Raw genomic sequence first — 16,188 nt, 5'->3', positions numbered from 1 at the left:
AGACCCGCCAATACATCAAGCTAACTCAAAGAGACTAACGGAGGAAGCATTTTTACGACCTGCAGGCTTAATGGAGAGGAATGACTCGATTGTACGAGTAAAGCTCGCGCATCTATCAGCAAAAGATGATGGAAAACATCCATGACAAAATAGGCTGGAAACCTTTTTTACTGCTTTGTATAAAAAACATTCCAGGCATTTATATCAACTGACAAACTGTTCTTTAGTTTATTACACAAAGTTAGCATTCAATGTTGTTCTTGTATCGTATGTTGACAGACTAAAAGGTTTCTGTTGTTGGTTCGGGAGCCAGTCAATTAGGAATGACTGCATAAATATGATTTCAAGGGAACAAAGATGTCTAAATATGAAGAAGAACACTAAATAATCTGTCTCACAGATTGATATATGACACCATTCTTATTTTTAAATATTAACAAATACAAAGTTCCTTGTAATATTTCCATGAGACTCTGCCATCTCACCAGCCCCCTCCCCCACCTCCTTACCATCTCACCATCCTCACCCCACCCCCCTCCCTCACCTCCTCCTTTCTTCCCACTTGTTAAACCTCTCTATTTATCTATTAACCTAAACGTCCACAGCATGAACAGTCAGTGGCCAGGTTTCTCCCAAACCTGTTTTTTTTTTTCCTCTGTCATATGTCAGGGCTATCGGCGCCAAAGTAACGTCCTTATTCGTACAAGTTTTTGTACTATGTTACACTCACCCCTGGAAGTTTTTCAGTTCGACTTTTTCTCCCAGTAACGAGAGAAATTCCTCTAGGGCCGGACTGGACGTCCTGTTATCAAACATCTCCTCCTCAGTGGTCTGACCGAAGGTCTGATAAATCACCCCAAACTTGAAAGAATTCACCACGCAGTGCTCGTCGTACTTCATGATCATGTGCGATGCCTGTAGAACAATAGAGGAACAAGGCGTAGGGTATGTGGTATCATGAATCACCCCCCCCAAAAGAGGGTGGGGGGTTGAGGAAGACACTCCTTCCATTGACCTGAAGTTCTTAATCCTCAACTCCCTGATCCCTCCTCCATTGCCTTCCTTGTCAACCCTCCTCTCCACACCCTCCCCCACTCTCCCCACCCCCCCCCCCCCGGCACTCATCTATATTTTGGAGCATCTTCGAACCTACCATTCCCAATAGCAATCTGTCCACTCCTTCTGCAATCTTTGATACGTTTTTATTTCAGTATCAAATGATGCCCAAACTTGGCAGACATCGTTCAAGAGGTGCCCTTTCAAAATCTTGGGAGTTTGACTTACCTTAGGATACAATATTGGCTGATATCTTTCAGCTGTAACCTTGTCACACAGGGCCTGGGTAAAGAAAAGGGGAAAAAAATAGAATAAATCAATGAAAAATATATACCAAAGTATTTACACACCTTTGAAACCACTTTTATTTAATCATGTAAAATAAATCTCATTGAATCGATCGGTTACAGTTGACAGTACACAGAGTAACGAGACAGATGGAGGTTGTACAACTGCACAAGGACCTCTGTTTGCACAGCTGATACAACAAACACATGGCACATGTTATAGTCCAATAAGAAATGTTACATTTGGTCAACTTACTTTGGCAAGTCTGATCGGTGTTAGTGGCTCTGATTGCCCATTCCAAGGCAATTCTTCATAAATGGTCCCGGCTTTTGATCTAAATATTGAAGATAATGTCATAGAAAGACAGTCACGATCAATAGATACATATAAACTAATCAATCAATTTTCAAACATGGTCAGAGTTCCCCTACCAAAAATGCTAGAGAAATTTACAAACGTTATCACTCACAAATTAAATTTAACAAAGATTCTTTTTGTAACCTCTCTCAAAGCATTTCCCACCATTCCATAATTTTATTCTCTTCAGTCCACAACTCTTTAATATTTGGAAATAAATTTTGAGGCTGAGGGTAATCTCCAGGAGCATCATGTTCAAACTTTAAGGCAAACATAACATCCCACTGTTGCAAGAGTTCCTGACTGTCACTTGAACTAACTCAGTCATAATGTTCACATAAAGTTTGCTTAACTGTACTGCTGTCCGCGGACCAATGCACGGTTATGTCTGTTCAAGCCCCCCCCCCCCTCTCCTTTTACCCAGTTTAAACATCTGAAAAACAATCTGGATTATATGCCAAGTCACAGTACTTCTAAACGACTTTGTAAACTTCTGCTTCTAAGGTTTAACCGTTTCTGCAGATGTTGGCAAAACTCTGACAACTTTTTGAGTTCTAAAGTTTGAACCTCAATCCATCAAATAATATTATTACAACTCTGCCCTTTTCAACCACAAATTTGGTGTTATTAATATGTTAATACCTTTGTGGGTAATGCAACAACACCTTTCCTCCCCCACACACACACCCAAAGAAATATCCTTCAAACTAGATTATTGAAGTTATAACAATATTTGGGCTTCTAAATTACCAACTCTAAACTGCCCCAGGGACATAAGATACCTAAATTTTCAGCTTTTCTTGAAACATTGGATGGCTGTTTGATTTTATCAAAGCTTTGCAATATTTGATACTCTATTTATAAAACACAGAAATAATCCTTCTGATGAAATTTGAAATTTCTTATGTTATGTATCCTAGAATGGTGAAGGTTGATCAATCAGACCATTGAATAACAATTATGCTATATTTATAGTTAATATACGATTTGGATTAATAGAGATATAATTTATTCGAAAAAATAAGTCCCAAGTCCATTGTACCTCTCTCAACATATTCCCATCCCCTAGATTCTGTTTTCTACAACAAACTAAGGCTACAAAATACACCACATTTCAGATTTTATATCTGTTACTGGTGATGAAACCCACAGGCTATCCAGAGCAGATGCAAGGTGGAAAGAGTACCCCTAACTATAGCAAAAACATGGCTTGTTACATCACACCCACCTCCCCCCCCCCCTCCCGCACACCCCTAGTCAATGTCCATATGTCAATCTGCCTACAACACACATTTCTAGTAACTTCCGAGTATTGAGAACTTCTGAAACCCCAAGAGAAATACAACACTACATCCCTATAAATGTAGAAACTAATTATTTTTAAATATCCCCCCCCCCCACTCACACCTTCCCTCAGTTTTCATCATTTCAAATCCCTAACCCTAAGTGGGTACATAAGATTACCAACAGGAAAAAATATATAAAAAATAATAAAAAAAATATAAAAATGGACCAAGAAACTAGACACTACTGGAAGCAATAACCCACCCCCCTGGCCCCTCCCCTCCCTACCTCACATGTAAACCACAAACTAGTCTATCAATCGAACGAGATATTCAACTGTACAAAAGTACAACTAGTTACCTATGACCGATTGACTCATCGATAACTCTAATAGGTTAACAAATGTGAAACATCTGAAGGAGAAAACAGCACATTCACCACCATTACCGCAGCAAGAATCGCTGCTATGTCACCGTGTACTCAATAAGCTTCAACTTTTGATGTCAGTCCCACATAGGCTATTATGACTTGCAAAGATGATGACTTTCCCAGAAGTTTGGAGTGGAATTTATTTCCCCAACCCCCCCGCCCTCGTTTGAAAGTCATATAAATCAGCCTCTTTCCTGCGACGTATTATTACTGGACAATTCCGCGATAGGAAACGGGAATCAACGCTCAATTACAGGCTAAGTCTTGTCGGGTTAGCCGAAGATTAGATGTATTGTTCCCGAGCAATCCATTTTCCATTAAAGTACCGAATAAAAACCATTTGCCGAGACGACTTCCTCTCTTCGCCAATTACTTGTTCCGACTGGATGACAAATGTGTGTGGATATAGTTACTAAGCCGACTGGATGACAAATGTGTATGGATATAGTTACTAAGCTAATAACATGACCTATGAGCTGAACCCCATACACAAAAACACCATCTCAACTTCCAATACTTGTCTTTATATTTTTCCTATTTTTTCTTTCTTTTTGGCCACAAATGGAATATAGAATGTTATCATTGTTGAGCGTGGCATTATGACTAATTTCCTGTTAACAAAGAAAACAACCTGTCAACAAACATTACTAAACAGTTTAACATGATAAATAGGTGCTTATATCATTCAAGTTTACAAATATATTCAGGCCTTAATAACCCTAAGTTCCAAAAGGGGAAAACACTGCCAACAGTGTTTCAGACATTTGAACATTAAAAAAATTTTTTTTAAAAAAATCTAAAAATGACGGAAAAAACTTTACAGTTCCGCTGTTTGAAATTTTCTTGCTTTTTGAAAGAATGACCTTGCCACCCCCCCGCCCCCCCCCCCCCCCCCGAGTAAGGGAAAGACGTTTTAATCCAAGAACATGAATTAGGGAAAGACTTACCTTAGTATGACTTTTAAGTGGTCCGTGTCATCGTTGTGTTTCTCTGCCCTCACCGACATGATCAGGGGACCAAGGTCCTCATCGAAGGCTAAATAATCTATGTGCTCCTGGAAATAGAACACAAAAAGAGAATGACCAGTGATTAATTTACTTAATTTACACAATCTAACATTGAATAATCCCCAAAACAGATGACCAGTGATTAATTTACTTAATTTACACAATCTAACATTGAATAATCTTAAGGAAGTTGTTGGTATGTCTGTGTGATACATGCTACCTTGTTGAAGTTGTATTACTGTGTGTTCCACAGTTGGTGACTCTCTGAGATGACACAACCAGGGAAGGGAGGAGAGGGGAGGGGAGGGGAGGGAAGGGGAGGGGATGGAATGGGAGGGGATGGAAGGGGAGGGGATGGAAAGGAACGAACAGAAGGGAAGGAAAGGGAAGGGAGGGGAATGGAAGTAGATGAGCAGGTACAGTAGGTGTTCAAAATGTTAAGTGGAACAACCATCCAGATACTGGTATAATTTGTTATTGGGCCTGTAAATATTGTTATATTCAAAATAGCTCTTGTGATCTAGGGCACTGAAGGTCAAATCTTGTTCCATGTATCACATCTGTTTATCAGATATGTTGCTAACAACTGACTGTAGCATAATCACAACAGCAGGAAAAAAATGATTTGTGACTCAGATAAAATCCAAGTGGACATTATTGCAGTCCTGATGTGTTGACATACATCTGTGGTACAGATATGTAGAGTAAAATGTGGTATATATGTGGTTGAGATCATGTATTGTTATATGGGATGTGTGTTGTAGATATATGGACATGTGGTGGAGATATGTGAAGGAAGAAACATAAGGAAAATTTGGAAGTGTAATTTGATACTGCAGTGGGATGTACTGTACACAACAGTTTTCTGTATAGGATGGAGTGGTTAATAATTTGATACCTGTGCCAATGGGTTGTAATCCAGAGGTTCTTAATTCAGATAGAGTGGAGCATCTTAATATGTCAAAATATTACACAAATGATGTAAACCAATGAAGATGGTACTCTAAAGAAAAACATACTTTTCTAAGATATTTACTGAAAAATGGCATTCTCTTTTCTCTGTTGAAATCAAATTTCATTTTGTCACTTGTACAGAAATATGAAAATTTCCGTTTTCTAAATGAGAAGTACGCATAAATTACACAGTAGCAAAACAAAGTTTGTCCATCATACCTGGATACAAAACCAGTCTCAAAAAGACAATACTAAATAAGGAACAGTTTTCAACCACATCTGTAAATTCGTAAAATATTCTTACAGATGTTGTTCCTAAGTAGCGCCCTTCATATACCAACTTCCATTAATGAAGAAATATTAAGGTATTTTTGTAATACCTGACTGTACACAAAATAGTACAAACACAAAATAGTTTTCAGTTGATCCATTTTAGCCGAACAAAGAAGCCTTTGAACAAAGAGATATTCTTAATTTTTTTTTTCATCTAAAGATCGCACCCTAAGGATTCATTTGTATCAATTCTTTTTGTAAAAAAGGCGGCTTAATCAATTAGGTCTTCGTGCAAAATGGAAAACAGTCATACAGGGACCACTGTTTCAAAAGCCTAAGGGTAGAAATTGAGAAGGTTTATTAATCTGCAAAAGTTAACCAAAACAAAACAAAAAAACAATTGTTAACCGAATCTAGTTTATGATTTAAAGTTTTTCGTCTAGAGGCTCTTATGACTGTACCTCTAATGCCTTTGATCTCTCTGTACTTCACCCCTGAGGGGTTTATTCTGCATCCTCTGAGCTAATTAAATCATTTTGCAAATTTTTTTTCCATTTCTTCAAATGCAACCATATTTTGAAAATTTGATATTATAATGGGAATGTTTATTAAAATGTCTTTTTTGGGGAGGGATTGCTACTTGCTCTTGTTAAAAAAACAATTTTCAAGGACTTCAGAAAGGAATATAATAATTAAAGCAAGGTGAACAACTGATCTTAAAGATCTTTGTAAAGGTCACTTGAAAAATTATCCATTTTCCATTTTAAAAATTCTTGAAAAAAAAAAGAAGTCTCTATGAAATTTTTACAGCTCAAAGCCTTACAGGAAGTCGTCAGGAAATGGTCAGGGTTAAATCCCAACAACCACATTATCTGAGATGGTACAAAAGCAAAAAATCAATTTCAAAGATTTCTAACACAGACGGCAGAAATCAGAGAATTGGTTCAACTTAAAAGCTTAGCCCATTGATTTAAGATTGCTTGAGGTAGAGAATACGACGCAGGAAAAATGGGGAAAAAAAACAACTTTGAAATGTTTCTTCGTTTAAAGCTATTCTGACGAGTTTTGGTCGACAATTTTACCAAACCGAGAAATATTAAAATCGCTGATAATGAAACTAATTAGTCACATTTTTATTATAAATATTTAATAACTTCATTAGGTTTTCACCATGTCATCCCTAGGACAACTCTCCCATAACAGTATAGTACATCACATATGTATGAAAAAAAAAAAATTTAAAAAAAGGGGGTAAAATTCCAAATTTTCTGGAATTTCACTTCATGGTTTGATATGACCCTGGACTGTGATCAAGCTAATGGGGTACATTGCTATGGTTAAAACACTTGAAATGAAAGACATTAAAACCAAATTGTAGAAAACAAAAATTAAGGCTGCTTTAAAGATGTATCGCAAAGCTTTGTTTTTTTTTTGGGGGGGGGGCTTCCTCTCTTTTTGTCCAGACACGATTTCAAAACGCAGACAGAAAGCACCATCAAGCATGAAGTATAGGATATGGATCATTGTCTGCGCAAACTGGAATGCTCTTCAGCGAGTAATTCCAGCGAGTCAAATGTTTCTAAGATGCAATTGGCAAGGCAACATGAACAAATCCAGAAACGCCTACACATAGATGTACGTGGTTCTTTGGTTTATGTCTGGTTAATTGGCATCATTCCTTCATTGAAGAAGGGGATGTGAAAGTAAGGGGTTTAGGAGGGAGGAGGGTAATATAATATGTGAAAACATTAGCTATTATCATCAATTGTTAGAATTGTTTAAAAAAAAAAAACATTTTTCATTTCTTAAAAATTTCTTCTATACTGTAGCATGCTATTATTTACTACCACCCCTATAAGTTCCAGGTTACCCCTTTGGGGATATCTCACCTTCCCCCCACATCCCACTCCCCAAATCCCACCCCCCCAAATCCCATCCCCCTCCCCCCCCCCCATGTTCTAAGTCCTTTCTACTGTATTGTTTTCTCACTATGGTTTAGGGATAATCCTCAGAATCAAACCTTGTACACTGCAGTCAATATTGAATAATAATAGTGCATGTAGCAGCCACAATAACACCTAATTAGGACAATAACAGGGTCAATTCTTCCCGCCTGAGGCGCCATCTTTATTAACTGCACGTAATAGCTTCCTAATCATCTTGTCTTGAGCTAAGCAAACACTTCCCTTTTTACTTTGCTCTTTCTAATTCACCTTTACGACAATGATTAGGTGATATTCTTTGGTTCCTATGACGATATTTACGCCTCAATATTTGCATCCTGTTTGCTCCAAGTATCATCATCATCTCCCTGTGTCCTCGTTTCGATCCTCGAGGGCCGTTTAATTAGACGTCCTGTATCAGTTGTATTAGACCATGCCTATGGATCACACCATCCGAAAGTCCAACCAAAGTAGTTGGGGAAATATTGGATGGGACAGATTGGAACACAGGTACGTGCCAGATGTCACTTGAGAAAACTTGATAAAACGGTTCGTATCTCTCCATCTATAAATAGCTTGATATACCTGCCCTGCACATCAAAAAACTTTCGATATATAGATAGGACCCCAAACATGCGACTAATTCCTGAGAGCATCTATGTAAAGCTTTTAAAGGGTGACTTGTAGTGTCAGTGCCAAGGAGAGGAGCAGAGGAAGTGAATGACAGAGGGAGGAGAAGAGAGAAGAAGAGAGATAGGGAGAGGAGAGGAGAGGCAAGAGAGGGAGTTCTCGCGGTCCCCTACAACTCCCCCCTCTCCCCTCCCCCCTCCTCCTCCTAATATTGGTGATACTATTGACTTTTGTTACTGCTTATAGGTGGTGTAACACTGACTGTAAACTATAGGTTGACCTGTATGGAAGTTTTGTCAATTAGATTAGTCAAGACCTGAGAACTTTAGCTTTCCATGTCTATACATTGCAGATCACAGGATTCACTCGTTCAAAATTTTACATTTTTTTTTTTTCTACAGCTGGGAATTATATCGGTCCTGGACCTAGGTAGAATCGTCCATTCATAATCAGACTATAAATCTAGTAGTTCAATCATCGAGATGATCTTGAAATCTCACCTGCCCGTAATATTCTCTCCCGTATATCCTGTGCGTGTCGTCGACCTCCAACGAAGCTTCGCACGGCACCGAACAGCACGAAGGTGATAGTGACTTGGTATCCGGGGAGATGTCATCGATGTCCGAGGATGTGGCAGAGATCCTGTCCAGCTCAATCGAGAGGACATCCTGTAATCCGTCCGTCCAATAGTTCTTGTCCGGCGGTAAGATGATGTTCGGGTACGGCCCGCCCTTACTCAGCAGCTGCAAAAGGCAAAGACGTGGACATGTTTTGGAAACGATACTTGTTTTGAAATAAGGTTTTAATCGAGCAGTAATAAACACTAAAGAAGGGGAGAATGAGAGAATCAAAACTGCAACCCATTTGCTGAGGATTCTTTGATTTTTATGGGAGTAATGGTGATCTAGTTTGACAGGTTTTGAGGGGAAGGGGAGGAAAGGTGGGGTAGAGGAAGGAAAGGTGTTGAAGGGGAAGAGGGAGGAAGGTTCGGAAGGGTAGGGGGAGGAAAGGTGGGGAAAGGATAGAGGGATAGAGGGACGAAAGGTGGGAAGGGGTAGCCCTTTTCTATTCAACACCACTGCATGGATATTGTAAAACAGCCTGTACTACGATTCCACAAGTAAACTTAACATTCTCTGACATCATCCTCACTAAAAGAGCCAATTAAGGAAAATGTTAAACACTGTACTCTCTTACACTTGCCCGGCGCGTGGCGCTGGTGTGCATATCCAACTTTCCATAGCATCGAGACAAACATCATACATATAGCAGACCCAATTCCAAGAGAAAATTGCAATTTAAAGATGACAATTTCTAGAAGTTTGTTTCAGGGATATTTCTGCTAGATTATATCTGTGTATTTAATTTTTCAAAATTTTTATTGTCCTTTATAATTATTATTTTTTTTTGGGCTCTCTTGCTCTGTGTAATCAGAATTGCAAGTAAAAACACATGACACTAAGAAACATCTAAAAACCTGTGCGACAAATGTATCTCTAAATTGACTTGCATCTTGGTTATTGAACTGCAAAACTCCCCAGTTCCTATTACTTAGCCGGAAAGTTGACATGTCTTTTCAACAGTTCCAGGTTACTGACAATAATGTTACTGACACAAAATTTCACTTTACAGAACAATTTGTATTCACTCCTTTATTAGACCGTCAGTAATTACGGAAATCTAATACTGAATCGAGCACAGTGTGCAAATGAATTAAAAAGTAAAATAGAAAGCATTTCTGCCCGATTGAACATCCTGTTATCAAACAATTAAGGTTTCGATAAGTGAATAAAAGGACAGGGGAAATGGATGGGGAACCCGGGATGGCATCTAAAGTATTAAAAAAAAAAAAAAAAAATCACAGCCTATTAGGTAAACAATTGAGGACATGAGATAATGTGCCTTCTAATATTTTAATATCCAAATTATGTTAATATAAAATCAGAATGTTAAAATCAGTGTTGGATTGTAATATCATTATGTTGTACTGTTAATCAGTATGCTGTAACTAAGTGTGATGTCAGCATGTTGTAACATGATATCAGCATGTTGTAATCTAATACCAGCAGTTTGTATTGTAAAATCAGTAGTGTTGGATTGTAATATCAGTATGTTGTACTGTTGAATCAGTATGCTGTACCTTTTAGTGTGATATCAGCATATTGTGCTGTAATGTCACCATGTTGTAACATGATATCAGCATGTTGTAATCTAATACCAGCAGATTGTATTGTAAAATCAGTAGTGTTGGATTGTAATATCAGTATGTTGTACTGTTGAATCAGTATGCTGTACCTTTTAGTGTGATATCAGCATGTTGTGCTGTAATGTCACCATGTTGTAACATGATATCAGCATGTTATAATCTAATACCAGCAGTTTGTATTGTGAATCCAGTACGTTGAAATGCGAACAACATCTGCTGAGCACAAACAAGATTGACGCATTTGTGCATGTTGTGCTGTAATGTCACTTTGTTGCAACATGATATCAGCATGTGGTAATCTAATACCAGCAGTTTGTATTGTAAAATCAGTACGTTGAAAGGAAAAGAAACATCAGCGCAAACAAGAGTAATGCTTACTCCCTTCTATGTCTGCACAACCTCCAATTCCCCACCCCCCCCCCTAAAAAAAGTTCCGTCCTTCGTTTTCCTATCACACACAAAAGATCCAGTTTACTGACATATGAACTTAATTTTCTTTTCCTCTTTTCGAGTCTATTTTTGGCTGCCAAACGTTATAATGTAAGAAGGAAACGAAAGAATATATTTTCTGTTGTTTCTGGCGTTCAGGAAATATCAAATATTGTAAAGCAAATATATATATTTCCAAGATTTCTTTCTTCTAGCTCATTTCAGCATTTGTTATTCAAGGTCTTTTCAATGAAATGTAATGGGGCAAAGTTTAAACACAACTATCGATAACAATTCTAACGGAAACATTTGTCCTAATTGCCAGGGCAGGCAGGGCTTATTTATGTCACAAGGACTATCAGGCCAAGCGTTAACAAAACATTTTGGGTGTGGCGGTAAACACTGACTAATGAAAATATAAGGAAATATTAAAGAACCATAAATAACAAGATTGGAAGGATTTAAAGTTTAAATAAATAATCAATAATAGTAATGGCACCATTCTAGTTGGCCTAATCTAATGGTTCCCTGCAACCTCTTACCTCTTTTATCCTCTCTGTGTTGGTCTGTTTTTGGACTCTCTTTGGTTTGGGGGATGGTGTACTGAAAGAGTTCTATCGAGAGGACAAAAACAGACAAAACATTTTGAAAAATAAATTCCATCAAAGTCTTTAACAACCGTGTAGATCAATACGTGTGAGATGGTCGTCGATATTCTGACTGGGGAAGCGTACATATAAACAACAATGCTACACAGAGTGAACCTAGAATGTAAATAGAGTGCTCTATACCTCCCATATATATAAACAACGATGCCACATAGAATGAACGTAGAAGGAACATAGAGTGCTCTACCTCCCATACCCATATAAACAACAATGCCACCACATAGAGTGAACCTAGAATGAACATAGAGTGCTCTACCTCCCATACCCATATAAACAACAATGCCACCACATAGAGTGAACCTAGAATGAACATAGAGTGCTCTACCTCCCATACCCATATAAACAACAATGCCACCACATAGAGTGAACCTAGAATGAACATAGAGTGCTCTACCTCCCATACATATAAACAACAATGCCACCACATAGAGTGAACGTAGAAGGAACATAGAGTGCTCTACCTCCCATACCCATATAAACAACAATGCCACCACATAGAGTGAACCTAGAATGTAAATAGAGTGCTCTACCTCCCATACAATTAAACAACAATGCCACAGAGTGAACGTAGAATGAACATAGAGTGCTCTCCCTCTTTCCACCAATGACACCACACAAAAACAAAAACTTGATAAACTGCTTTCCCTCACAGATCTCACACATCCCTTTAAAAGGAACTCTAGTAATAAAATCTTGTTGCAAAGTTTCATCTTCCCCGCTCCCCCCCCCCAACAACTCCATCTTATACTTTTATTTTTGTTATATATCCCTGTTTGATCTAGCAACAGATTCTAATTCCTTTACCCATGCTCCTCCTCCTCCTCTTCCAGCCTGGACTAAACCTTTCCCTGGTCCCTTATTTGGCATTATTTTTACTATGAATGACATTGTGCTTTGGATCAGGCCTCAATCCCCCCAACCCCCCAACCCCCTCCAACAACCCCATCTCCATGCCCCTCCCCCAACCCCATCCCCCAACCCTCCTCCCCCAACCCTCCAAGAATCCATCCGATTGAGGCATTCCTTTCCCTGTCGCATACATTCTAACATGATAAACGTGACAGCATTACGCTAATCTCCTCTCTTCTACGACCCTTTGCCTGGATGAGCATCTGTGGATGATGCGACCTATCCCTCCATCCTCATTGAGCAGCAAGCAGCACAAGAGATTAAATTTAATACGGATGTTGCATCTCTTGCTAACCTTGGACAGTGCTTCCTCTCAGGAAATGTCACTTGTATCAATCTAATGACTCAGGATATTTTTACATAGATATCTGGATGGACGTATTCTCCCTACTGTGAGGGCCGCACTTTAGCGGAATAATTATTCAAGTGTAAGTCTGTATTCACCATAAAGTTATCAAATTTCCTTCAATGGATGTCAGAAGTATGTGAGCCATTGCTATATCCAAATGAAGCCCATGTAAACAATGCAATCCCCTCCTATCCCGACCCCCTTCCCAACTTCCCCTAAGGGTATTCCAACTCCCCTTAGGGTATTCCAACTCCCCTTTAGGGTACTCCCAACTCCCCCTAGGGTGCCACCAACTCCCCTTAGGGTAACACCAACTCCCCCTTAGGGTACCACCAACCCCCACTGAGAGTATCCCCAACACCCCTTGAGGATACCACCAACTCCCCCTTAGGGTACCACCAACTCCCTTTAAGGGTACCACCAACTCCCTCAACGAGTACCCCCAACACCCCCTGAGGATACCCCTAACACCCCCCTAAGATACCACCAACTTCCCCATTTGGGTTCTACAACTTGCCAGACAAACTTCAAATTTTAGTATAGACGAGACAAGATCACGTAATTTTACACGCAGGAAATTACCTTCTCCTTTTCATCTTTTAATTTTTCCTTCCTTTCTTGCAATATCTTTTTATAATCTGGAAGGACAGAATCTCCACACATACGATGTCCAATGTGCAAGTCAACACAGTAAATTACTATTTTTAATCATTCAATCCATAATTATTATATTCGCGTAATCAAAATCAGGCTGTAATAAGATAGATCCTTTTCTTTCTTTTTAACTCACCTGCAAAACGGACGGTAATGAACACCTTTGTTCATCCAATCTGTCACTCTGTAAAAGAAGAAATAAAACCGTAATTTATTTATTTATTTTTTGTAAAAAAAAATATAAAAAATTGTTTATATACATATTCATATATATATATATATATATATTCATATATATATATATATATTCATATATATATCTATATATATATATATATGTATGTATATATTACTCTGATAGTGACGAATGTTGATTTCACAATAATGCAACACAGAACATTCTTCAGAAAACTTTTATGTTATTTTGTATTTTTTCACCTTTCGGTTATGACCACCACCCCCCCCAACACACATCTGATCCCCCCCCCCTCCCTCTCCAAACCAGCCAAAATCAAACTCCACTGAAACTGTCCTTGTATCTGCTCCACTTAAATTGTGCTACTTATAGCTATCAACATAACATTGAACAGGAAGCAAAAGTTAAAGGCACCCAGGAAAGTCCGACTTACAGACAGATGTTCAATACTTTTTTAATTCTTTTCTATTTTTGTTTCTCAAACAGAAGTCGCCTGAGAATAGAGCCTGGGCACCTAGAAGCAAAACAACATGATTCACTCGCAAGACCCCCAACCCACTTAAAAAGTCAGATCTATCTTTCAAACCACCTTTACTGTTGTTGTTGGCTGATAGGATACTCTACAAACTGTTTCACACGGTCCTAGTACCCACTGACCTTTTCAATTGTACACTGAGTGTAATACATGTGGCTCAAGTTTTCTGACAGTATAATAAGCCAGGGCTGTAACAAAGCCCACAAGTACTTACTACCACTACTACTTCCCAATTCCCACCAGTCAGCTAAATAAATCTGTCTTGCTAATCCTTTGGAAATTACACACTAGTTCATTACATTCTTTTCCTATACCCCTGATAACAAATAGAGTCTCTTTATCCCAGAGACAAGGTGTGAGAGTCCATCTTTGTCTGAAGAAAGACCCCATTAAAAGGCCATCAATGGAAAGATCATTTGATTCAAGAGAATAGTCTACTGCTAAGAAGCTAAAATACTCAGGATGCTCACTTATTTTAAGAATGACATTGACTCTGTTGACTCAAACTCTGTAAAGGATGGAGCCAAAAAAGGGGTGTTCTATAGATGTAAAACCCTTTGTGTAAGACACTTAAAAGAGAATTAATGGCAGGTCTGAGAAATCTTAACCTCATAATTGTTAAAGTAATTAAGTTGAGAAAGGGATGATAAGTTTGTTAACTGTCTGTGATCTGGTTTCTGTGGTCAATTGAAGCGGGATCAGTTGTGGTTAACCCAGCTGAGCCACAAACATAAACACTGTCTGCCTACAAGCATGTTTGGGTAGACACACATCCAGACTGGTTGCTTGTTATATACAAGTACAGAGAAATGCCTTTACAATTAGTCATACACAGGGCTTCACTTTCCCAACATACCAAACTTGTAAAGGGGATCTCCACTACAGAAATAAATATGGTGTACGGGTGTTAACGAATCAATATTCAGCAGGTGCAGGAATCGCCTTTATTTATAAAAAAAAAAAAAATTGCCCAGATTTTTAGTCTTTGTGTTGTATTTTTCGTGATACATGATATTGGAATTTTTCCTATTGTCTAAAAAATTTCTCCTGATATTATTGGCTATTGATAAATTGTATAAAAGATTTGAGGGCTGATATGAAGTTTCGTTACTCATTAATACTCATTAATTTGTACTAATTATTAATAAAGTGATATGATTTGAAATGATGAAATTTTTATTTCGTAACGATACAGATTAATCAATATTTGAATACAAACTATGCATCAGCTATTAAAATCATTTTTCTTTGTTGACTGTATTATTAATATTTAATAATAACTTTTAATAGATAGAAAAGAGAGATCATTTTTTTTAAAAACAATCTATCAGAAAATATATATAAGTTATTAGAAACCATTTAGCCTCTGAAGGAGAACCAGCTAGGATGGAAACACCAGGCCCTTCCAACGTCAAAATTATGAGGGCCAGGCATTATTTTCAAAAGCCATTTATTCTGAGGAGAATTGTTGACAGAGGAGAGCTAAGTTTTCATGTTAACTAAAAGTTAAACATTGGTATGATATTAGGACCAAGGGAGCTTGTAATGATTGGTGGAGGCAAGGGGTTGGAGGGGGAGGGAGAGGGGGGAGGTGAGTGGGATGGCCAACAAACAGGATCTATCCAGTCTATTTCACATATATCCCCAACATACTATTTACATATAACTTGAAATTATACTAACCAACCATCATAGGCAGATGGTGTAACAACCCTATATATTTTATATTACCATTGTTATCAAATGGTTACAGAAAATGCCCAATAATTGGCCATTTTTGTTGGGCATTTTAATTGGTTTAAGTTTTAATTGGTCTTAGTTGGGCATTTTAATTGGGCAATAATAAAGGCCGAATTTATATTTTTTAAACAAAATGCCAAAAAATCCCTCCCCCCCCCTACAGATGAGTCACTGGACTAAACAGCTGTTCTTTTGACATTAATAACATATGGTTCACTACAATACCATGTGTGAAACAACAAGGTATGCTACCAGACTATACTGGAGGCGGGGAAAAAGGA

At 38.1% G+C, this 16,188-nt stretch overlaps 1 protein-coding gene across 5 annotated transcripts in view; it reads right to left on the bottom strand.

Annotated features, from left to right (window-relative positions):
• Positions 1-16,188, bottom strand: part of LOC139975713 (uncharacterized) — a 205,863-nt gene that overhangs the window by 17,171 nt on the left and 172,504 nt on the right. For all 5 annotated transcript variants that reach the window (XM_071983811.1, XM_071983812.1, XM_071983815.1 and 2 more), the window contains 7 exons: positions 13,573-13,620; positions 11,399-11,470; positions 8,722-8,964; positions 4,362-4,468; positions 1,600-1,678; positions 1,285-1,338; positions 731-915 (listed from right to left, as the gene is read on the bottom strand). In XM_071983811.1, coding sequence (XP_071839912.1) covers positions 731-915; positions 1,285-1,338; positions 1,600-1,678; positions 4,362-4,468; positions 8,722-8,964; positions 11,399-11,470; positions 13,573-13,620 — 788 coding nt within the window. The remainder of the gene's footprint in view (positions 1-730; positions 916-1,284; positions 1,339-1,599; positions 1,679-4,361; positions 4,469-8,721; positions 8,965-11,398; positions 11,471-13,572; positions 13,621-16,188) is intronic.

Source organism: Apostichopus japonicus, chromosome 11 (genome assembly GCF_037975245.1).
Source record: "Apostichopus japonicus isolate 1M-3 chromosome 11, ASM3797524v1, whole genome shotgun sequence".
Taxonomy (NCBI): Eukaryota; Metazoa; Echinodermata; class Holothuroidea; order Aspidochirotida; family Stichopodidae; genus Apostichopus; species Apostichopus japonicus.
This window is presented reverse-complemented; position numbering and strand designations above follow the sequence as displayed.